Below are 23288 nucleotides of genomic sequence, written 5' to 3' on the forward strand. Positions count from 1 at the left end.
AAGCTCTCCTCCCATCTCTGATGTCGTCTCCGTGTCTTCTGACGTGGCAGTGTATCAGTAATACTGTTCGCAAGTAATACCTTTTCAGTTTTGTTAAATTGGCCCTAAACAATGTTGATGGTTTCTATGCGGACTGGTAAAATGAGTGCTTTTAACTGTGAGGCTTTATCCATGCACATAAATCCAAATCCACATTCCAGTGTCCATAAATGAAATTTTAAACACTGCCTCACTCATTATATAGTGTCTATGGCTACTTTCATGCTACAGTTGCAGAGTTAAGGAGTTGCAACCAAGTGACCCACAAAGTCCAAAATATTTACTCTCTGGCCCTTCACAGCAGTGGATTGCTGACCCAGGCATAAAGGTTGTATTAGGTTTAAGGGAAGGATGCGTTGGAGGACATTTGGTTTGCATTCCATTAGGCAAGAAGGAGTCTGAGAGAATGGAAGTGTTAGAAAGTAAAGAATATTGAACAAAAAGAATTCTAGCCTAGGTAGCAGATGCTAAATCCACCTGCATCCTGGCCAAGAGTCACTCTGGGGTTAGGAAATCTTTGCAAACTGATAAAGCAACTTAAAAATTATTTTAATTTGCGATTCCAATTTAGAATGTGTAATTGAGTAATAAATATAGACTTAGTAATCAACTTTGCGTTGCAGTCAATTATATATATGTTATATGAGTGCGCATATATACACACACATACATACATAGGGGGCCAAAAAAATGTATACACATTTTAAGAAAGGAAAAAACTATTAAAATTGTAATACTCAGTATATACTGATAACAAAAATGAATGCAAGTCACGTTTGATTTCCGCAATTACAAGAGGTGCTCAAAGTGGTTACCATCAGCGTCCAGACACTTCTGATTATGACGAATTACTGCTTGAGCGTAGATAACATCTTTCAAAATGTGTATACATTTTTTTGGCACCCCCAGTATATGCACACATATGTACGTAGTGTTGGAAACTATACACTGTCGGAACTTTTAATAATATTTTGCTTTTTATTTTGTTTCCGTTTGGTTTAGAAAGTACCCCAAAGAGGAAATCAAATATATTAAATGCATTTGGAAATGTTTAAAGGAGTTTAAGCTTATAAATTGGATATTCGAAGACTCCTTAAGAGTGATTAACATTTGCTAGCTTTATAAATAAGATCTATAAGCTGAACTTTAAAAAACTTAAGTAATGTTTTTAATTTGTTGCTTTAATAAGTGGAATATTCATTTCTTTTTAAGTGAAGAAATCTCTTCCCTGCCTACATAGCAGCTTTTGAACACATTTTTAAATGTCCTCTAAAAGAAATTGTTCTGGATTGTGGACCAAAGAGGAATTGTCTGATCCTAGGGGCCTTTCCCCACATCCTGCCTTCCAGTAGCGCGGTTCTCCACTGTAGCCACCAGATGGCGAATTTTCTCTGTGTGGTTGTCACACAGGGTCTCTGGCCAACAAAGGATAATAAATTTAAGTCCACAATCCCTTTTCTGTCCCCCCGTGTTATGAAATTGAGAATATTTCAGATTTTTAGGAAAGTACACGACTATACAGTATATTATGTAATACCTATTCCGTGGGGGGGAACAAAGGTGTTAATATTTCTTCAATTAAGTTTATTAGTATTTGCAGAGTAAGGGATAAATAATGGCTATTAATGGCCTCCCATCAGGTTTTGCTGCCAAATTAATTTGTGCCAAACTTCAGGAAAAGTTTTTTGATTTTTAGAATCTTTAAAAAAAATTTTGGAGTCATGGATAAAGGCTTACAACTCTGGAATAATACGAGTAATACTTATGTAAGATGTTTGCTATGTTTCTGGCTCCATTCTAAATGCTTTTACAATTAGCATACTTAATCTTCACAGTAATCCCATGAGATAGGTACTACGATTACCGCCATTTTACAGATGGGAAGATTGACAGTGGGGTGAGGTAACTTGCCCAAGGGTATACAACTCCTAAATTGGAGAAGCTGTAATTAACCCAGACAGTCTGGCTCCAGGGTCCATGCTTGACATGGGCAATATCGCTTCTAGGAAACAGCCCCAAACTAGGGTTCTAGTGTCGAGTCACATGTGGGGTTGGCTAAAAATACAAATTCCTGGATCCGGTCCCAGACCTAATGAAACAAAACTCGGGACCATGGGAAGTTAACTATCTCTCCAGAGTTGTTAAACTCTCTCCAGAGCAATTGATAGGTTGAGCTAGGATTTGAACCCAGTCTTTCTGGCTCCCTGTGGCCCTTCTAAGTCACTCTGAGGCTCTCCAAGGGTACTTTCAGGCAGTTTGCCCATGGTTCTCATTTCTCAGCAAAGATTCTTTGCCAGAAAAAACTCAGCATGGACACGAAGACCCATACTACAGGGCCAGCCTGGTGGCTCAGGTGGTTGGAGCGCCGTGCTCCTAACACTGAAGTTTCCAGTTTGCTTCCCACATGGGCCAGCGAGCTGCGCCCTCTACAGCTAAGATTGCGAACAACAGCTCCAGAGCTGGGCTGCTGTGAGCGGCCAGTGGCCAGCTGCTAACCAACTGCCTCAGCCAGGGGGAGCACAAGGCTCATAATACCAGCATGGACCAGGGAGCTGTGTGCTACACAACTAGACAGAAACAACGGCTTGAACCGGAGTTAGGGAAAGGGAGGCGGAAGAAGGGGAAAAAAGACCCATTCTACAGATGCCATGACTTCCCTAATGCTTCCTGAGTGAAAGCCCTGACAACCTAGGATAGCTGCTGCCTCCTGGTGCACCGAGCTCTGCTTCCCGAAGCCAGAGCCAAACTGGGTCTATTTACCCACTCTGGGGGCCCCAAGATACACTGATGAGCAGTTGGGCCCTTGTGCTCTGGATTTGGTTGTTTTTAAATCACAAAAGTCTCACACACATTCATTACTGATTCCACTATTTCAGTGTATGAACACCAAACAAAAGGTCCATTCTCTTCAATGATTCTCTTGCCTTTGTGTTTCTCTCTGGGCATGTTACTTCCGAAGGCTCACTTAGAGGTGTTTTCTAGTCAGGGGAAGTATACTAAGGAGCTGGAACTGGATAAATACTAGCATGCGGCCCTACGGAAGGTCAGCTGAGCACAGCCTTCTCTAGATGCCCTCTTGGTGCTTGCTTTCATGGAAGTTTGTCAACGGGATGGGTTTGTGTACATTTTTTTTGAGTTAAGACTTTCCTCAAGCCTAATAGTAAGAAAAGGGAATTGTCACACATATGTACAATGGGGAGCAAACCAGCACTTGTGGCTGTTCCTATCTGTGCAGTGGATTTGCTAATGTCTAGTCAAGGTCTTCGCTCTTCTAATTCTCCTCAAAATTAAATGAATCATGAAGATATCACTAAATAATATGAGGATGAAGATGCTGCAACCCCTACCATTTTTTTCAGAAACATATATTTATGTTCAATTGATTTTTTAATTAAAACTTTTTTGGGGCCAGGTCTTATTTTCGGGGAAACACGGTAGATGTCAGTTGTGTATGGGTTTTATGGGATTTGCTGATTTTATCTAAGAAGCCTCTCACTATTAGTCCTTTTCCTGCAAATTCCTTAGTTTTTCCTATCAGCTCGGACCAGCCCAGCTTGGCTGGAAAGCTGATTACAAAGTGTGTTACTGGATACGAGAAGGAACGGGGGCTACGGACAGGAAGATACACAGGAAGTAGCAACATGGTGGCTTTGGACCTCCCCATTATTTTATAACAAAGACTTCTAAAGCACCTGCTTAAGAGGAACCCTGGCAGAAATCATGCGAACATTGCATCACAGAGACTTTCTGAGAGTTGAGCTGGGGGTGCAGAGCAGCCAAGATGCAGTTCTTGAGAGACAAAGATGGATAAAATGCCTTTACGGATTTCACAGCGTAGTAACAGGTAATTATTACATCACCACTAAGATACCTAATGGGGATCTCAAACTTGACATGTCCAAAATAGAAATCTTGATCTTCCCCACAAACCTATTTTTCTTTCTCCCAGATAGCCCTATTTTTATAAGCAATACAACCACCCACCCAGTTGTTCAAGCCAAAAATCTAGGACTCATCCTTTATTCCTCTCTATTCTGATAGGAGTCCAGCCTTTCAGCAAATCCTGTTAAATCTACCCACACTATATAAAAATATATCAACCCAGCGCTCCACCCTGGTGCAAACCATCATCGTTTCTGTCTATATAGTCTAGACTGCCTACCTTCATCCACTCTTGCAACTCTTCAATCCCTTCTCCAAAAGCAGCTAGATTGGTCTTTTAAACATCAGACTGTAACACCTCCTTAGTTAACACCTCTAGTGGTTTTCCATTTCACTTAGAATAAAATGCAAACTCCTTTCCACGCCCTTCGAGGCCCAGCATTTATCTGACCCCACCATTATCTGGCCTTCATCTCCTATAGTTCTTCCCCTGGCTCATTCAGTTCCTGCCACACTCACCTCAGGGTCTCTGCAGTGAGCTGGTCCCTCTGCCCTCGTGGCCTCCATGGAACTTTGCATGGCTCTCATTTCTTTCCGAACTCACTCAAAATCTGACTCTCAGGCCTACCCTCCCTGGGCAGCCCACCTAACATAGCCAGGATCCCCCCACCCCCATCACCACTGCCACCTCCTACTCCCTTACACTTCTTTTTGTTTCTTCTCGGCACTTATTTCTCCACTATTATATCTGTGTGCTCATTGTTTATCTCTCCCACCAGGCAGTATGTAATGCACCATTAGTGCAGGAACTTGATTTGTTCCTCATTCTATAGCACTGCCTGGAGCACAGGAGACATTCCTTAAGTGTTTGTTGAGTGAATGATGAATGAATGTCACAGCTGTAACTGTTTTATCGATCGATTCATTTGTTCAGCATATCTTCCCCATGTAAACATGAATTCTGTGAAGACAGGGAATGTGTCCATTTTGTTCACTAACTACATCCCAAGATTTGAACAGGACTGTAAAAGTGGCAAGCGCAAAAAAATATTAAAGGAAGGAGGGGGGCAACTAAAATGACTGAAGGAGCTAAGAGAGGATTCACAGATAAAACGACATCTAAATTGGAACTGAAAAGGAGTATTAACTAAAAAGACTGAGAAAGCTAAGATCTCAAGCAGAGGGAATCTCGCGAGGTGTTGGGCAGTCAAGATGGCTTCCAGCACTTGCCGCCACACTTAATATGGCGACCAGGGAGCGTTCCTGGAAGAAATTACGCGAGAGTTGCATTACGGCTACTGTCCGCGAATTGAGCCGGGGGTGTGGAGCAGCCAAGATGGAGCCGGCAGCCGGTGTCCCCGGCCCGCTGATCATGAACAACAAGCAGCCCCAGCCGCCGCCACCTCCGCCGCCAGCGACCGCGCAGCCTCCACCCGGGACACCGCGGGCCGGCGGGGGCCTCTTGCCCGGGGGCAAAGCACGGGAGTTCAACCGCAACCAGCGCAAAGACTCGGAGGTCAGGAGCTTCGGGGGGCGAGGCTAGTACCGGGCGGTGGCGGCGGCAGGGTCCCGGGCCCGGGGCCGTCTCGGGTCCACGATGGGTTTCCCAGAGGGTTCAACAGGGCCTGGCCGGGGAATTGTCATTTTACAGCGAAAGGAGCGAGGCGTAGGCTGCTCCCCGCGGGCCCGGGGTGAGATGCCGGGGACTCAGACCCGAGCTCCGCCGCCCGGGAGAACCGCCGGGAGCCAGTGACCGACGGCTGGTTTGTTCCTCCGGGGCGGGAGCTGTGGACGCGGCCTCGCGGCCCCAGTTCGGATGTGAAGTGTCAGTGGTCCGCTTGCGCTCCAGGGGGCCTGGCGGCTGACCCCTGATCCCTGACCGTCTCCGGCCTCTGGTCCTGTGGGTTCCGCAGCGCGTGTGGGCAGGGAAGAGACTGACCATTGTTTGGGAGGTACTTGGAGGCTGGTCGGAGCTAATTATCACTAAAGGTACTACGGCGCCCAGAGGTTGTGAGAGTAGGAGGGGGACGTTCCCTGGTCAGTGTGACCTGAGCCAGTGCAGAGTTGACAGTGCTGGTGGTTGGTGTACCCAAGTGCGCCCATGCTGAACGGTTCAAGATCAGAAATACACATTGTAAGCGTGAGTTAGGGCTCAGCATTCCCTCCTCTCTTACTAGTGGGCTGTTCCGGAGACACCGGAGTCTGGAGCCGACTAGTCACCTCACCCCGAGTTAAAGAATTCCTCCCACTGCTTTCCAATCGTAGAATTCATGAATGAAGACACACGTCGCAGCGTTTTAGGGCTTCTTAATCAGCAGGTTCCCAGAGCACTTACTGTAAGATCTCCTTTACTCGAAACAACTCCCAGGCCGGTCAGTCAGGCACTTAATGAGAGGGAATTCCTCACTGTCCGGGCGTAATGTACCAGGTCATACCAGCGTGATAATACTGGCTTTAGACGCGTGAAATCAGTTCCTCTCACGCTCTTGTTTTTTGTTGGCAAGTGCAAACCTTTGGTAGAACACGTCAAAACTTGGCGAGTCCAAAGTAGACATACTTTGAGCTGGAAGTGAATTATTTGAAAAAAGCAATGAAACCGACCTGTTAGGAGCCCTTGTATGGTGGGGTGATGGGACATCAGTAGTGACTTCTTAATAATTTTTCACGTGTGGAAGATTATGAAAGTGGCAGGGGGGAACCTGCCTCCATCATGAGAGGAGTTATAGTTTAAAAAGAGTTTTACATTTTCTGAAGTAGTCATGAATGGTCAAATAAATAACCTCTGATACATTGGAACTTCTCTTTCAACCCTTTCATTTCTATATAGACTCAACACGTGGGAGGTCAGTCAGTGAGGACATTTAAGCTGAGAGACTTGTCTAAATTCATTTTCTTAGAGATCCTGATGCTGTGCTCAGCTCTGTCTGGAATCATAGCTGAAATCATTGGGCTGGGGTCCTCAGCAATGCCCGGAGGCCAGGGAGGCTGACACTTGATAAGAGTCCACACTGTGCTGCATAATTTCGACTGGTCCTTAAAAACCTTCAAGATAGATTTTTTTGTCATCCCCAGTGTCTGTGGATGTTATTTCATTTTGTGTTATTCAGTGTCTGTGGGTATGTTATTTCATTTTGTGGGTGACGTTTGTCTTCTCAAGCAGATTGTAATTAAGCCTGAGGTCCTCACATATTTCTTCACTTTTTCTCTCTTATCAGAACAAGGCTTCCAAGATGGTGTGTTCTCAATGATCACCTATCTCCAGCAGTAAAAAGATTCTCTTTGTCACATTCTCTCCTGTGGGTGGGAAAGAAGCCATTCTGTTCAGCTGCGGCCTTCTCTGTCCATTCTCACTGAAATTGGAGAGAAGGGCAGGAAGGCTGAGGGTGTCAGGTCATTCTGTCCTGAGCTGTTGCTAGTTCACTAGCCAGAAGGAAGTAGGCTTCCGGAATCTTAGCAGCGTGTGGAATGCTCATTCACTGCACGGAATACATGGAAGCTTTGTGTTCATTCATCCAACAAGTGTTTATTTGAGTATAGACCATTAATTCACTCATTCATGCCGAGTAGTGTGCTAGGCATTGTGAAATCATTGGTGAGCAAAATGGACAAAGTTCCCGCTCTCAAGGAACTTGCAGTCTCACAGAGGCAGATACTTAACAAATACACATGCCCGTATATAATTACAAGTTATGATAAGTGCTCGGAAGGAAAAGTGCAAGGTGCTCTGAGAGACCTGAACCAGGAGACAAAATATTGCGCTGAAACATCAGAAAAAATGAGGCAGTGATGTACTGTAGCAACAACAGTACCTGTGGAAACACGTGTTTCTTCCTTTGGGAAACACTCACAGTGATCTTCGGCTTTACTCTCTCCTGTTCTCAACAGGGCTATTCGGAGTCCCCAGACCTCGACTTTGAGTACGCTGACACTGACAAGTGGACTGCAGAGCTCTCGGGTAAAAGCACAGACTGTCATTCTATCGGGGGTGCTGTTTTCCTTACTGGTCTTTAGTAAAATTATGAGTGAATGTCATTTTGGATTTCGTATTTTTCCCCCGAATTAGTTCTAGTATTGATATAATAAAACCTGTGAATTACTGGATTCCAGCCTGTGTATCTCATCATTTTGGCTTGTCCTTTACTTGGATGAAGCATCTCACGTGCTCAGCTCAGCTGCCTGAGACCGTCCCAGTGTAGACAGTGGTGCTCCTTGGCCGTACGCTCGCCCCCTGACACTGGTGTGTCCTAGAGCCGTGGGTCGCGAGGAATGCCAGCCTGTGTGCACATCCGTCAGTGCCACTGATGCTCATAGGTGACAGGTTAGCCTGAGCTGCTTCTCTAGATTCCATAGCGCAGGTCTTCTTCCGGAGGTAGCAGTCACTTGAGAGACACATGTTCGCGGTGGCAGTCAGCCTCTGGCGCGGCATGGTGGGATCGACGTGCACAGGCTGGAAGTGCCTGGACTTACGTGTCACTGGCATTCTGGGTATCAGCTCCAAGGGGAGTCGGCATTCTCTCCGTCGTGTCCATCAGCACTAAGGCTCCCTTAGTAATTAGAAAACATAGTCCAGGAGTGACTGTGGCTCAGGGGCAGAGTTCAGCCTAGAGGCAAGTGCCTTACTTTCTCTGCTACGTGTGAAACCTGCCGTGGACTATGGACTGGGAGCTGAGAGACTTTGTTCTTGACAGAGCTGTACAGCTACACGGAAGGGCCAGAGTTCCTGCTGAATAGAAAATGCTTTGAGGAGGACTTCCGGATCCATGGTGAGACGATTCTTTCCACTTCTTGGTTTCTTTCAGCCCACATCACGAGCGATGCAGGCTTTCTCTTAGTCATCTGAATGACCCGAGTCATCCTGGAGTAGCCTGTGAAGCCTGCTCGGCCATGATTATTCCAGATGTGACATTTAGGGTGGGCTTGCAAGTACTCTGGTGGTGGCTTTTCAGAGTGTGCGTATTGGGGGGGGAAAGAAACTTTATGTGATGAAAATTGCACCAAACAGCAATGTTTCGGTCTGAAACTTCAAATTCATAGCGCAGCAGTATGTGACCGTATCCCTTAACGTGGTGTTCGTTCCATTGTGAGGAGTTTTCTGGGCTCACATGTAACTAAGTGGTCCCTTTCCCTGCAGTGACAGACAAGAAGTGGACTGAACTGGACACCAACCAGCACCGCACCCATGCCATGAGGCTGCTGGACGGCTTAGAAGTCACAGCCAGGGAGAAGCGACTCAAGGTGGCCCGGGCAATTCTCTACGTCGCCCAAGGTACTGAGTGGACCCCCACGGCCCCCTGGCACGTCCGTCAGTGACGTAGTCCAGTCAGATACAGGAGGGGCTCAGTGAGCGCGCCCTGTCTTGCAGGCACCTTTGGGGAGTGTAGCTCGGAGGCTGAGGTGCAGTCCTGGATGCGCTACAATGTCTTCCTGCTCCTGGAGGTGGGCACGTTCAATGCTCTGGTGGAGCTTCTGAACATGGAAATAGAGTGAGTTCTGAGGGGCTTGAGGAGGGAGGGGAGGCAGGGGCACGGGGTAGGGGGACAGAGCTTACAGAACTACCTGGTCCCAGGCTCCGTTCTGACCAGCCAGTTCGAATAACGGGAGTTGCTCACCCAAACCTTGATGACTAATGAGGGGTCCCTGCCGCTCACTAACACCGGAGATTTCACCAGACGGTGCAGGTCCTGCCCAGGCCTGTGGCCCCTTCAGAAGGAGGCCTCTCCTTTGAACCCCCTTTTGAACCTGCAGACTGCACTGTGCTTGCACTGCAGTTCCCCTCAGCAGGAGGCCAGGCAGCAGTCTGACACGTGGGCTCAGCCAAAGCCTGCCTCTGTCACCACTAGTCCTTTGTTCAGTGGACAGGTCGGCTGCTGCCCGTCTAGGGATAACACCATCAATAAAAAGAGCTGAGAACACTCACTGAGAGCATGTATGTCCCAGGCATTGTTCTGAGTACATTACATGTACTAATTCATGTCAATAACACAGGTACTATTATCATCCCCATTTTGCAGATGGGGAAGTTGAGGCACAAATAAGTTAAGTACCTTACCCCCAGGGCACATAGCTAGTAAGTGTTAGAGCCAGGATTCAGACCTTCGCAGCCTGGTCCGGGGCCTGCGTCCTTACCCACTGGGTCCTGTGGCCTCTTGTGCAGTCTAAGTACATGTAGCGTTTCATTCCCCCTTGGGCAGCACTTGTGAGGGGAACCACTTCTCTTCCCTCCTGGGGGAAGGCACTGACTCTCCAGTCTCTCCTGCAGCAACAGTGCCGCCTGCAGCAGTGCGGTGAGGAAGCCGGCCATCTCCCTGGCTGACAGCACAGATCTGAGGTGAGGCCGCAAGTATGGGCTGCCTGAGTGTTGGCCAGAGAGTAAGATTGCGCGCAGGAGGCGGGGGGGTAGGGGTGTGTGTGTGTGTGTGTGTGTGTGTGTGTGTGTGTGTGTGTGTGTGTGTGTGGTGGGGAGTAGACGGGGCGTTCTTTGCTGTGTGCACATTCCTTCTGCACACACTGACCTGCAGGTGTGATGGGCTTAGTGTGGGATTAGTTCGCCTTGCTGAGGGCTCTCCCTGTGGGGACTCTGGGTTGGGACTGTCAGAAGACATCCAGGGTGAAGCCACCCAGAATAGAGCCACCGTGAAGTGTGGCCTCCTGTCCACACGCTGCGGAGAACTTGGCAGTGAAGCGTTTTGTATTTGGATGAAACACACAGTGTGGCTCCTTGGGCTCCCACCTTCTCGTGTACAGCTTACCCCCCAACTGTGGAGGGTTGGTCCAGACAGCTTCCTGATGCTTCGTGGCTGCACAGCAAGTAATAGCAATTGCTGAGCAACAAGATCACCTTCCCATTTCTGTGAGGATGCGAATGTCTCTTTGTGCATTTGGAGGTTTTCAGACTGGGGGTTGGTGGTGTTCCCCACTGTCGTTAGAGTCCCTGGGCGTCACCCTGCTCGCTCCCGATTTCCACTCCACCGTGGTAAACACCTTCTTGCTCTCACTTCCACCTGCTCTGCCTTGGTGGACCCGACACCCCCTTCCCCAGCTCACTCCCACCTCTGTGTTTGTCATTCCAGGAAGCTTAGGGCAGTCGATTGGCCCAGCCATTCTTGTTCATATTCATTCATTCAGCAACCATTTATTCAGCACCTGCTTTGAGTAAGCACTTTGCTAGACACTAGAGATACAAACAGAACCCGATCTGGTCCCCCCCTTAGCCACACGGGGCAGAGGAGGAAACGCCAAGAGGCGCTCTGCGCTCGCTCAGTGTTGCAGCCGTTCCAGCCCACCCCCGTCAGCCGGCCTTTGTACACAGGCTTTTCTCATGGTAGCTGCAAAGGCAGGAAGCACAGGTGCTCCCTGAACCCCTGTCCGCTCTGCTGTCGTCCTCAGGGTCCTGGTCAACATCATGTACCTGATTGTGGAGACCGTTCACCAGGAGGCTGAGGGTGACAAGGCCGAGTGGAGCAGGATGCGACAGACCTTCAGGGCCGAGCTGGGTAGGACCCTGGGGATCCTGTGTCGAGGCCCCTCTGGGAGCTGCAGCTGGCGGGCGTCGGGAAGCTCCTGTTCCTGCCTGTGGTCCTGAGGTCTTGGTGTCGCCTCCAGGTTCCCCGCTGTACAACAATGAGCCATTTGCCATCATGCTGTTTGGGATGGTGACCAAGTTTTGCAGCGGCCATGCCCCTCACTTCCCCATGAAGAAGGTGCTCTTGCTGCTTTGGAAGACAGTGTTGGTGAGCATTTCCTTAAAGGGGGCCTCAGGGGCTGGGGAAGCTCGGACTCCTGTTCTCCCTGGGGCTTCCCAGCGCTTCTTTCATAGGCCAGCTCTGTGGAGCCAGGGCTCAGTGAGTTTAGGACCCCCTTCGAGTGGTCAGCGCATTTTATCTTGGCCACACTTCCTCTTGGTTCCTCACGAAGCCCCACTGAAGCCAGAGAGGAAAGCTGAATTGCTCAGAAACAGTGAGACAAAGTGGCCTGAAATGGCTAAACACTGCTGTGGTTTTGGCTTCTAGCGGGCTGTTTAGCGGAAGCTTCTTTTTTATTTTTTATTTGAACATCTAACAATATATAGTTGACCCTTGAATAACGGGTTTGAACTGCACGGGTCCATTTATATGCAGATTTTAAAAATGTAAGTGGCCTCGCGCAGTTCAAACCATTGTTGCTCAGGTGTCAGCTGTATTTTCAGTCTGTGGTTTTAAATCCACACGTAAGGAGGGCTGATTTAAGTTACATGTGGACTTGCAACTGCGCTGGGTGTCGGCACCCCACCCCTCACACTGTTCCAGGCGCAGCTGGACTTTGAAAGACTGGCAGGTACAGCTTTTGAAGCATGTGAGTCTCTGACTTTTCTAGGATCTTGAAGGGTTAAGCTCTTCAGCCTGCCTTTGTTTGCTGAAGAGTCTGTTGTGCAGAGAGAGCTTGGTGTGTCTGTGCAGCAGGCTCCGCCAGACTGTTTTCTGCTCTCCCTTCCTGATGTCACGGAGCTCTCCTGTGGGTGGATTTAGTTCCTCGTTCAGAAGTTGTGTGGGTCGCAGTGTCATGGGTGCTCTTAAGCCTGACGCCGTGATCAGGGACCTGCTCGTGACGTCTGACCCTGGCTCTGTACCCTGTGTGTGACGCAGTGCACGCTGGGTGGCTTTGAGGACCTGCAGAGCATGAAGGCCGAGAAGCGCGCCATCCTGGGTCTCCCCCCGCTGCCCGAGGACAGTATCAAAGTGATCCGCAACATGAGGGCTGCCTCTCCGCCAGCATCTGCCTCGGACCTGATCGAGCAGCAGCAGAAAAGGGGCCGACGGGAGCACAAGGTTAGGGTGACAGAGGTCCCTGCGACCTGAGGGTTCTCAAGGCACACACGTGCAGCGGCCTGGTCCCTGGACAAGTGGGAATTGTCTCTGATCAGCGAGTCAGAAGGCAGGCCTCCCGGGCCTGGTTTATCGGGATTACTCAGGGGTGGCACTTTTGAGGGACTACGGCAAGAAACGATTTGTCATTTGGGCCCAACCTTGACGTGATTGGCTCTCTACCTACCTCCTTTCCATGTTACAGCCTCTCTAGCTTCCCTGCCCTTTCCTGGTCCATCACTTGGCTCTTTTGTCTGCTCGTCCCTCCCTCTGTGTCAGGCTCTGATAAAGCAGGACAACCTGGATGCCTTCAATGAGCGGGACCCCTACAAAGCCGATGACTCTCGGGAAGAGGAAGAGGAGAATGATGACGACAACAGTCTGGAGGGAGAGACGTTCCCCCTTGAGCGGGATGAGGTGATGCCTCCCCCACTCCAGCACCCCCAGATCGACAGGCTTACCTGCCCAAAGGGTCTCCCATGGGCTCCCAAAGTCAGGTGAGTGTCAGACTTTAGAGCACTGTTGGCTTCTGAAACCAGAGCCTTCACACCCACAGGCTTGTCCCTGGCCTGCAGCACCACATGGGGTCCTCTGCAGGGCAAGCCGACCTTGGCTCTGGGATAAGGCTCTGGGGTAAGGCTCGCTCAGTGCGCTGTGCTTGCCTGGGGTCTCGGGTCTGGCCTTACTGACCTTGCACAAAGAGACCCTCTATAGCTCTTGAATCAGTAATAGGAGTTACCTCTTGGTTAGACATGATGGTAGCAAAGGGGGATGGGGAAAATTAAAGCAAGGACATTTAAGTGATGCTATCCCCACCCACCCTAGGGTTGTATATGGTTTTTAACAGAAAAATTACAGATTAGGGAAGAGTTCTTTTAGACTCATAGTTAAGATGTTTGAGATATATGTGCATGAGTCACTGGTTGGGAAGGTACTTGTAAGTGGTAGCTGTTTGAAAAGGCACCAACTTAAGAAATAGATGAACATGTGAAAGGCTCTAGAAGTCAGTTTCTTGATCCAGATAAAGCCCCAGTTTTTAGTGATCCATGGTGAGAATAGAAAACAGGTCGTCAAAGAATACAAATGCTGATTGTTTCAGACAGGAAAATGTGAGTCATGAAAAAAATCAGTAGCTTATAACTCTAATTGTTGTAAAAATTTTTAATATTTGAGAAGTTCTGTTGACTTATCAATATCTGAATAAATATGTTTTTAAGTTTGTTGTATCACCTTAATTTTATAAGTAAACTAGTTACACATAATATCTTTTCAGGTTTTTGATCCAACAACTTTATGAAGGACATTAAAATAGTCTGAAGATTTCAGTTTTCCTTTTTTCCCAAAAAGAAAAACAATTTTGGGAGACTTTTCCTTCTGGCTTTACAATTTTTGGACGTTCTATATTTTATTAACCAGGACACTTGCAGTAACGTTTAATAAAAACCTTGCTCTCTTTCTTTGGCAGAGAGAAAGACATTGAGATGTTCCTCGAGTCCAGCCGTAGCAAATTCATAGGTTATACTCTAGGCAGGTGAGTGTGATCTGAGTTCCTTTTGAAGAAAGGTAACAGGAAATTCACTCTCCTGGCCTTTGGTGTTTGGGGACCCAGGTGAATTAATGGCTAGGCTTAACACAGAGCCTTCTTTATTCTCCAGTGACACAAACACAGTGGTGGGGCTGCCCCGGCCAATCCACGAAAGCATCAAGACTCTGAAACAGGTAGGTGGCTTTGGGTGAGCTTTTGGCCTAGTTTGGTCCCAAGTGAGGAAAGTGAGACCAGCCCGTTGGCAGAGGCCGTTTCAGGCTGTCGTCTGCCTGAAGGAACCTGGGGTGGAGGAACGGGTGGGCTAGGGCAGTACCTTTTAAACCAGTTCTTCATAAGTTTTCCTTATTTTAGCTGAGCTTTTATTGTGGATTTACTGGTGGTTTATTGAAGATTATGTTACCTGACAGTGGTTGGAGTTTTCAAGGGGCCCATGAAATAGTCCCCTCTTTTCCTTGCTCAAGTTCTAAGGCAATTGAGATGGAGGAGTTGGTAGGTGGAGATCGAAACACCAGCTTTATTGCTGATGAGAGCGATTGGCGATGAGGCATAAGAACACGGGACAATAGGTGTCCTAATCCCTTCCTTCCAGAATTAGACTCACCCACCCAGACCCGGGCAGTGCTGGCACCTTGCTGTGCCTGGTCGAGGAGCAGAAGAGAGCACAGGCTTTTCTCTTGTTTTTAAAGAGAAAAGAGAAAGGGCGGGTGAAGAACGTCCTGTCCCTCCTCCCACACTCACTCACCCGTTACTGAGGGGAGGAGTGAGTGTGTGGGAAGGGCCAGAGAGACCAGCAGTGTCGGGCACGTGTACGTCCTTCCACAGGGGAGGACACATCAAGAGTGGGGAAGAGGTGGCTCCCCTAACAGTGTATCTGGAGCATACGTGTTTCTGTGTTTGAAATACATTTTTGAAGTTGGTAGTACTAAGTGGGCCTCGTGCTGCTTGGCTTTTTGAGTCCTTGAGTACTTGCTTCTGAGTCCTTGAGTCCTTAGTTCTGTTTCCTGTTGCTGCACCTACCTGAAAGCCCCTTTCTCTCCCTTAATTTGCTTTTTTTCTAATCTATTGTGTGCTTTTATATTGGTTTTAAGAGGCTTGTGCCCACGTAGAAAAATACCTGGGGGTTGGGATTTTAGTTAGAGATCTTTGCGGTGACTTAGCCCTCTTTGAGAGAGTGTGTTGGAAGAAACTTCCATGGGGTCTTTGCCAGCGTGTGGGGCGTTTGGCTAGAGAAGGAGCAGTTTCCCCCAGTGCCTCCTTTCCCTTCTCTGTCCCCAGCACAAGTACACGTCGATCGCAGAGGTCCAGGCGCAGATGGAGGAGGAGTATCTCCGCTCTCCTCTCTCGGCGGTGAGCGGGAGGCGTCTTCGCCCACAGGGTCCCCAGCTGTTCCCAGGCGCTGCGCTGCCCCAGGCCCTGCCCTCCAAAAGCTCCCAGTCTTGCTCCCACTGCAGCGGTGGCTTATGACTGGTGCAGGGGTTAAGAGCACAGACTCTGAGCCAATCACCTGCCCGTGAATCCTGACTCCACCACTTAGTAGGTGACAACTTAGGCAAGTGACTGGATCTCTTTGTGCGTTAGTTTCCTCACCTGTAAAATGGGAATAATAATGGTACCTTCTTCATAGTTGTGGTAAGAATTAACCTAGTTACTAATGCCTGTCAGCTGGCATTAGTCATTATTCAGTCTGCTGTCATCATCGCCACTTAGCTCCGTTCTGCAGACTCTCCCCAGCCAGCTAGCAAGCTGGCTCCGGAGACTGGTCGGGACTGGGTTTGGATCTGTGCCACTGTGTTCAAAGGGAGAAGAGGAAGTCGAGCAAGTCCCCGCAGAAACCCTCTACCAGGGCCTGCTGCCCAGCCTGCCTCAGTACATGGTGCGTGCTCAGCCCTCCTCAGGAGCGCTCGGGGTCGGGGACCCCTCGGTGGCCAGCATGGGTCCCTGCCACGGGCGCGCCCTCCCCACCCCTGGCTGTGAGAGCATGCCCTGCCAGTGTCCTCCAGCCCCTCCTGCGCCGGAGCCGCTCCGGAAGGACCACCTCTCAGGGCTTAGCCCGGCGCCTGGGCGCTCATCCAAGCTGGCTCCGTGTCCCCTCCCCACCAGATCGCACTGCTGAAGATCCTGCTGGCCGCAGCTCCCACCTCAAAAGCCAAAACAGACTCGATCAACATCCTAGCAGACGTCTTGCCTGAGGAGATGCCGTGAGTATCATTCCTGTGAACGGAGCAGGGCAGGCAGCAGAGTAGAGGGGGAAAGGGAAGTGCTTTCCTTTCAGTCCCACCATTCGCTAGGTTGGTTTCTTTTTTGGCTCAAATTCTCTGTAGGTTAAGTTGAGAGTATTCCTGGCTCAGAATTACTGGATTAAATATTTAGTTTCACTGGTTGGAGAGATGGCTTAGTACAGTTAGCCTGGATTCTAGTGTACACTCTGCCACTTAGTGAATCGTGGAAAGTCGTTTCCTCCTCTGTGAAGTGAGTCGGGCTGCGTGCGACATTTCCCAAAACACTCCCTCGAAAGCTGTGTGATTGGGACACCCAGGACGTGTAGGTTCAGCTTCTGGACAACCTGCCGGCCAGCAGCTAAATCTGAGCTGGGCGTGGGTTCTTTCCTGTTCGCCAATGAACTGGCACGGAGAGGGTATTTGTGAATGTCTCAGGGTGATCATGAAACCTTAGAGAGTCTTCCTCCCTGGGACACTGAGCTCATTTATTTGATGTGAGAATATAGACCGAGATCTGTTCTGCTGTGAGAGGGAGCTGGCCTTGCCTGATCTCCCGCCTGCCTGCCAAACCGCCCAGCTCGGAGCCCAGCTCCCGCTGGCTGGGCCAGGTGAGGGAGGACGCGTGGCTAATACCGCAGGTGGTGTCACGGAGCACTGGTCCAGCGTGATGGTCCTTGAATACAGGGTTCCAGAGTCAAATATTATGTCTCCTGTTTTAAAGATTTAAAATGAGAAGTCCTGATTAAGAAACTGATTTAAATGTCTAATCAATATGTTGTACACCTGAAACTAATATAATGTTGTATGTCAACTGTAATTGAAAAATAAATTTAAAAAGAAGATTTAATTCAGTGCTTCCTAAACTTATCTGACTCTGAAACCCTTTTCCCCCATAACCTGAGACATCTCAACGTACTGGTATTCTACAGAACACGCTCTGAGGCTCACACATTCATATGGTGGCAGAAGCTTCGAGGAGACCTGGAAGAGGAGAAGTTAATTATTGGAGGCAAAGCAGGGAAATAGGATAAAAATGTGTCTGGGGCATCACAAGGGAGAAATAAGTTGTGCTGAGCCAGATTGCTCAGGAAGTGGGTGGAGGAGCCGTGGGCCTGCCCTCAGACGTCTGTGGGCGCCTGCTGAGGTGGAGCCTTTGCTCAGAGAAGAATCGGGAATCTGAGCACCTGCTGGCTCACCCAGGTAATTGTGTTCCAGCACCACCGTGTTGCAGAGCATGAAGCTGGGGGTGGATGTGAACCGCCACAAAGAGGTCATTGTTAAGGCCATCTCTGCCGTCCTGCTGCTGCTGCTCAAGCACTTTAAGTTGAACCACGTCTACCAGGTACCTGCAGGGCCTTCCTTCGTGTCCCCTGGGCCAGGGCCGGAAGCAGTGCTGTCCCTCCCACCCTGAAGAGCAGAGGCCTTGGCCGTCAGCCCCCCGAGCTCCGCGTGAATGTTCCAAGACTTCCAACCCCAGGGCCTTGTAGCAAGGGAGGAAAGAGGGTAAGGTCCCAAGGGGCGTGCTTATTTTTTCCTGTTGGTTTCAGTTTGAATACATGGCCCAGCACCTCGTGTTTGCCAACTGCATCCCTTTGATCCTAAAGTTCTTCAATCAAAACATCATGTCCTACATCACTGCCAAGAACAGGTGAAGAGCAGCAGAGATGAGGAAGGGGCGGGTGTGGCCGGGTGGCAGGGCTCCTAGCTGGCCCCTCCCACTGAGCGCCTTCAGCAGCTGCGAGCCAGCGCTCTGCCAGGCATCAGGGCACCGAGATGATTGCGACACGGTCCCTGCCTGTGCACAGCGCCAGGGTGTCCAATCTGTCTAGTGACAGGCATCTCATCCTGGGCTCCGGTGCTGTCCTGCCCTCAGGGTCCTCCTGAGCTTTTTTTTTCCCTGAGGAGACTGGCCATGTGCATTGTCAAGCCCTGTCTGCTGACTCCTAAGCCCCTACCCCTCGCTCCTGGTGCCAGCTGTGTGTCATAGTGCCTGCGTATCAGTGTGGTACGTCACAGCATGACTGACAGTCAGACACTGTCCCCAGGAGGGGCTTGGCATAAATTACTTGCCTTCAGAAACCAACACCCAGCCCCAGATTTCACTGCTGTGGGGAAAACAGGGTCTCCACCCCTTACGAAACTCCAAGTCGCCCTGGTCAGAGGGACCTTAACCCTGAGTCTGGGGATACGTTGGAGCAGGTATTTCCTCACCTGAGCGAAGGGGAAAGCAGGGTGGTGCGGACAAGTAAGAGGAAAGCCAGGAGCCGGCCTGTCGCAGCTGCGGTGCCAGGCCCCTGCCTGTGCTCACGGTGGGGGCCTGGCTCCTCTTGTCCCTGCAGCATCTCTGTCTTGGATTTCCCTCACTGCGTGGTGCATGAACTGCCAGAACTGACTGCCGAGAGTCTGGTGAGTGGCGGGGCTCTTCCCCAGCTGTCCCTTTGGCGTGAGGGTCGGTGGTAGAGAGCCTGCTGCCCCCCCATACGGGGAGGGGTGTGTTCACAGGTGAGGTCACTGTTGTGTGCCTGGCTTTCAAAGCGCTCTAACTGCATAGAAGGGCCGGGGGACGGCCTTGCAGCGTGCAAAGATTTGGATGTAGGGATGAGTTTTCTGGGAGCATAGTCTTCGCTGACCCAGAGCTCCCCTGGTCGAGCTGTTCCTCCCCACATTGGAGCTCTGTGGGGCCTCAGGTTATGAGGGCTGAGGCCACGGCCCCCAATATCCTGCAGAGCCCCCCTTACCCCTGCCCACTTCTGGGATGGAGGTTCCCCGAGGCAGAGGAGAGGAGAAGGTTCCTAGTCCAGGCATGAAGAGAGAGACCCGCAGTTCTGAGACCCTACCCGTGAGTGCCGTGGGACTGCTGAGCTCCCTGCCGCTGTGAGGATCGTGATGGTTCCCGGGTTTGCCCTGCAGGAAGCAGGTGACAGTAACCAGTTTTGCTGGAGGAACCTCTTTTCTTGTATCAATCTCCTTCGGATCTTGAACAAGCTGACCAAATGGAAGCATTCAAGAACAATGGTGAGTGAGCGCGGTAAACAGGCATGGGACCCGGGGCTGAAAGAAGAGTGCCGCGCCCGGTACCACCTCCGTACCTGGGGCAGGGGTCCCCAGGTGGGCTTGCTGCTGCGGCTACGTCCTTCTCCCAACTTTCCTGTAGCCACATCTTGCATTTTAAGAGCTGATTCCTGGTTCCTTGACGAGTTGAACTGGAGGCTAGAAGAGGCTTAGTTATGCCCTGAAACAAATCCACACTTACGAAAGGCATTTCTCTCTATTCTCAATCTCCACTGGTACCATAACCAGGGTCCTGGGAGTCTCCTGTAACCCTGAGTCTGTGGATGCCTTTGGGGTGCAGAGGTCCATGAATCCTCCGAAATCGTAGGTACACGCACATAGCAGTATTTCTGGTGAAGGATCATAGCTTTCTTCATATTCCAGAATGATCCATAATTGGGGTGACTAACGATCCTGGTTTGTCTGGGACTCTCGGTTTTAGCAGTGGAGGTCAGTCCCATGTCCTAGGAAACCCCTTAGTCTGGGGAAAACTGACAGTTGTTTACCCAGAAGGAGTGAGCCGCCGGGTGGTGGTGTGGGCACTTATTTCCGCCCTGCACGTGGCCTGTCTGGGGCCCCTTCCCAGATGCTGGTGGTGTTCAAGTCAGCCCCCATCCTGAAGCGGGCCCTGAAGGTGAAACAGGCCATGATGCAGCTCTACGTGCTGAAGCTGCTCAAGGTGCAGACCAAGTACCTGGGGCGGCAGTGGCGGAAGAGCAACATGAAGACCATGTCTGCGATCTACCAGAAGGTGCGGCACCGGCTGAATGACGACTGGGCCTACGGCAACGGTGAGGCCTGGCACGGGGTGGGGGGGGCGGGGGGGCTGACACGTCCCCTCTGCCCCGAGCTGCCCTCTGAGGATCGGGATGGCAGCTCTGGGGAGGACTCGGCGCCTGGTCACCCCTGATCCCTGTCCCTCCTCAGAGTCAGGTCCTTTTCCAGAAATCGTCACAAGACTCTCATCTTTTCTCCCCCTCCTGCAACTGCCTTGGTTCAGGCCACTGAAATCCTCAACAGCTCCTGTTGGCTTCCCTGCCTCCAGTTTCTTCCCCTCCGTCAGTGCCTCAGACTTTGCCCCCATGATCATCAAAATGCAGATGTGGTGGTGGTTCCCCCTCTGAGTAAAACCCTTCATTAGATTCTGATTCCCTCGGAGTCAGAGCCAAGACGTAGCCTCCTCTGCGGTGTGATCCAGCTGCTCTTGAGCCCGGGCCCCTCACACCCAGGGCTCTGGGCCCCCAGAGCACTCAGTCCGCGGCCTACATTGGCCAGGCCGGCCCCACTTCTGTTCTTCTCCCAGCGGGGTGCCTCCCCACCCCCCTAGCTGTTCTGTATCTGCATTTGGTCCTTGCCCCTCTGAGCAGCGCCTTGGCTGCCAGGGCAGCGTGGGTTCTCGGCCTTTCCTGAGCCCATCGCACCACAGCCAGGTGACTGCGTCTGCACTCCCAGGGCCCTGTGAATTTGTCCCTGGTCCGGGAATTGAGAGAATGAGCTGACAGGCTCTCCAGGTTCCTCCTCTGGTCTTTCAGAGAAGCGCTGCACCTGTACCCCTCGCCGGGCCCACATAGGCTGGAGTGTAACCTCTTTCTCCGTAGATCTGGCTTTTCTCCTTTTACCTGACTTTCTTTTTGTATCTCACAGAGGAGTCCTGTCAGTCTTCCTGAGGTTGGGGCTGAGGTTTCCTGCCCCCGTGCGCAATCAGCATTCCAAGCCTGTGTGGGCCTGGCCCTGAGCTGCAGTGACCCCAGGGCTTGGCTCCTAACCGCATCTTCCTGCTTTGTCCCAGATCTTGATGCCCGGCCTTGGGACTTCCAGGCAGAGGAGTGTGCCCTCCGAGCCAACATCGAACGCTTCAATGCCCGGCGCTACGACCGCACCCACAGCAACCCCGACTTCCTGCCCGTGGACAACTGCCTGCAGAGCGTCCTGGGCCAGCGGGTGGACCTCCCCGAGGACTTTCAGATGAACTACGACCTCTGGTTGGAAAGGGAGGTCTTCTCCAAGCCCATTTCCTGGGAAGAGCTGCTTCAGTGAGGCTCCTGGGCAGGGGGCTGAAGAGGAAGGAAGGGGTGATCTCCAGGGGCCGCGGGACCTGTCCTGGCTCATCGCTGCAGTGCTCCCATCGCCCGCCAGGTGGCAGCACAGCCCCGCTGTGCACTCCCCAACCAGCTCTGCACTTGCCACTGAGCTGAGTCAAGCTTTGGCCGCTCGTGGATCCCAGCAGCCTGCTCAGGAGCAGTCATCTCTCTGCTTGGGATCCTCTCGTCCTTCACTCCTCTCTGCCCTCCTCGCTGGACATGGTTGCAGCTCATTTCTCATTCAGCCCAAGGCTGGGAAAAGCTGGGATGGGATGGGAACCCATTGCGTCTGAATTTCAAGGGTCACACGGACTCTACTTGAGACATGCAAATCCTCAGCAGGTCAGCTTGCCAAGGGGGAGGGTTTAGGATTAGGGCCAGGGCCAGAAATTCAGAATCATGGTTTTGCTCTGGGGATTTCTGATGTCATTCCAGCTTCCAGCTAAGTGTCATCCAGAAGAGTTGCAGAGGCTCCCGCACCTGCCTCAGCACTTTGGTTTTGGACAGGGTTGGGGTGGGAAGAGAAGCTTTCCTTAACCAGGGCACCCTCTTGGTTTGCAAGCGTCTGTAAATATCTATATATAAATCTGTGTGGATTCTCTTGTGTCATGTTGGGGTTTTTAATGTGTTTGTGTATTCTGTTTACATTAAAAAGAAGCAAAAACCAATCCCCATTGTCTTGTCTACAGGAAATGTGGCTACAGTCAGGCACGTGGGTTTTCTTGCCAGCATTGCTAGGTCGCCCCCTGGTCCTCTGCCAAGCTGCCCACCTTTCCCATCTGAGGGGGGACTAAGAGGGGGTTGTAGGCACTTACCCAGAATATTCTCTCCTCGCATCAAGCTGAGGTGGCTCCAGCCCAGCTCCAGGGCTCTGGTTGCTGGAGTGACACATCGTCCTGCACCACGGCGTTTGTGTACCTGCAGTAGGGCCCCCGGTGTCGCTGGGTCATCCTCCTAAGCTGGCCTCAGCCACACCAGTGCTAGGCAGGGAGGGCGGGGCTGCTCTGGGCCCTCGCTGGGGCAGGGGGTTGGGACTGAGAAGAAACTTCCATGCCCAGAGGCTAGGCCAGCAGACCATCAGGAGTTAGCTTCAGGGTGGAAAAGAGTGTCAGGGCCCAGGAGCCCCCAGGGCTGGGGGAGAAGCAAGGAAAAGCATTGCGGTAGGTGTGAGTGTGAGGCCAGGTGCCCACACCTGGCCTTCAGGTCCCGTCTGCCTCCTCCTCACTCAATCCTGAGGCTCTGCTTCTGAGCAGCTCAGCATTCTGACGCTGGTAAAAGAAGTGTTTCCTTTTCAGAACCTCTTGAAGTTCCCTTATCTTACCTGTAGGCCATGTGTATGGGTTTTACGTCTCCAAGAGGTCTTGACTTAGAAAGGTAGCAGATTCTGGGGCAATCTCCCCTGTGTTGGTTCTGTTCAGTGTCTGCCTGGCCTGGGCCCTGCTTAGTCCCGGTCCAGGCCCTGAGCTGGGTTTCGGGGCCAGGCCTTGATGTGACAGCGTGGCGAGGAGCAGCAGGGGTGGAGGCCAGCAGTGCACTGAAGCAAGTCACACAGCCTGTGAGATGGGAAGTCCCTGCGACTGACTGGTGTTTTGCCCCAAAGTAACGTGTACAGGACAAGGGAATTTGATAC

General features: G+C 51.0%; 1 protein-coding gene across 1 annotated transcript; it reads left to right on the forward strand.

The window, feature by feature from the left end:
• Nucleotides 1–5216: 5216 nt before the first annotated feature.
• STRIP1 (striatin interacting protein 1) lies at nt 5217–22326 on the forward strand. The gene is made up of 21 exons (XM_019730478.3): nt 5217–5437; nt 7807–7876; nt 8610–8684; nt 9053–9187; nt 9284–9404; nt 10181–10249; nt 11308–11414; nt 11524–11651; nt 12543–12725; nt 13041–13258; nt 14227–14292; nt 14417–14480; nt 15583–15654; nt 16106–16180; nt 16408–16505; nt 17742–17868; nt 18074–18174; nt 18866–18932; nt 19437–19541; nt 20164–20368; nt 21367–22326. The coding sequence occupies exons 1-21, from the start codon at nt 5258–5260 to the stop codon at nt 21612–21614; spliced, it is 2514 nt and encodes an 837-aa protein (XP_019586037.1). The 5' UTR covers nt 5217–5257; the 3' UTR covers nt 21615–22326.
• The last annotated feature ends 962 nt before the right edge of the window (nt 22327–23288 follow it).

This window comes from Rhinolophus sinicus, chromosome 7, assembly GCF_057876585.1.
Source record: "Rhinolophus sinicus isolate RSI-liver-muscle chromosome 7, RSI-T2T, whole genome shotgun sequence".
Classification (NCBI taxonomy): Eukaryota; Metazoa; Chordata; class Mammalia; order Chiroptera; family Rhinolophidae; genus Rhinolophus; species Rhinolophus sinicus.

What these genes read in the sequence shown, in the direction of transcription:
- STRIP1 (XM_019730478.3), top strand. Translation starts at nt 5,258, where the DNA reads ATGGAGCCGGCAGCCGGTGTCCCCGGCCCGCTGATCATGAACAACAAG. An exon ending in ATAGGTTATACTCTAGGCAG is followed by an intron (nt 14,293 to 14,416) that starts GTGAGTGTGATC and finishes TTTATTCTCCAG; the next exon opens with TGACACAAACACAGTGGTGG. An exon ending in CCAGCCTGCCTCAGTACATG is followed by an intron (nt 16,181 to 16,407) that starts GTGCGTGCTCAG and finishes CCTCCCCACCAG; the next exon opens with ATCGCACTGCTGAAGATCCT.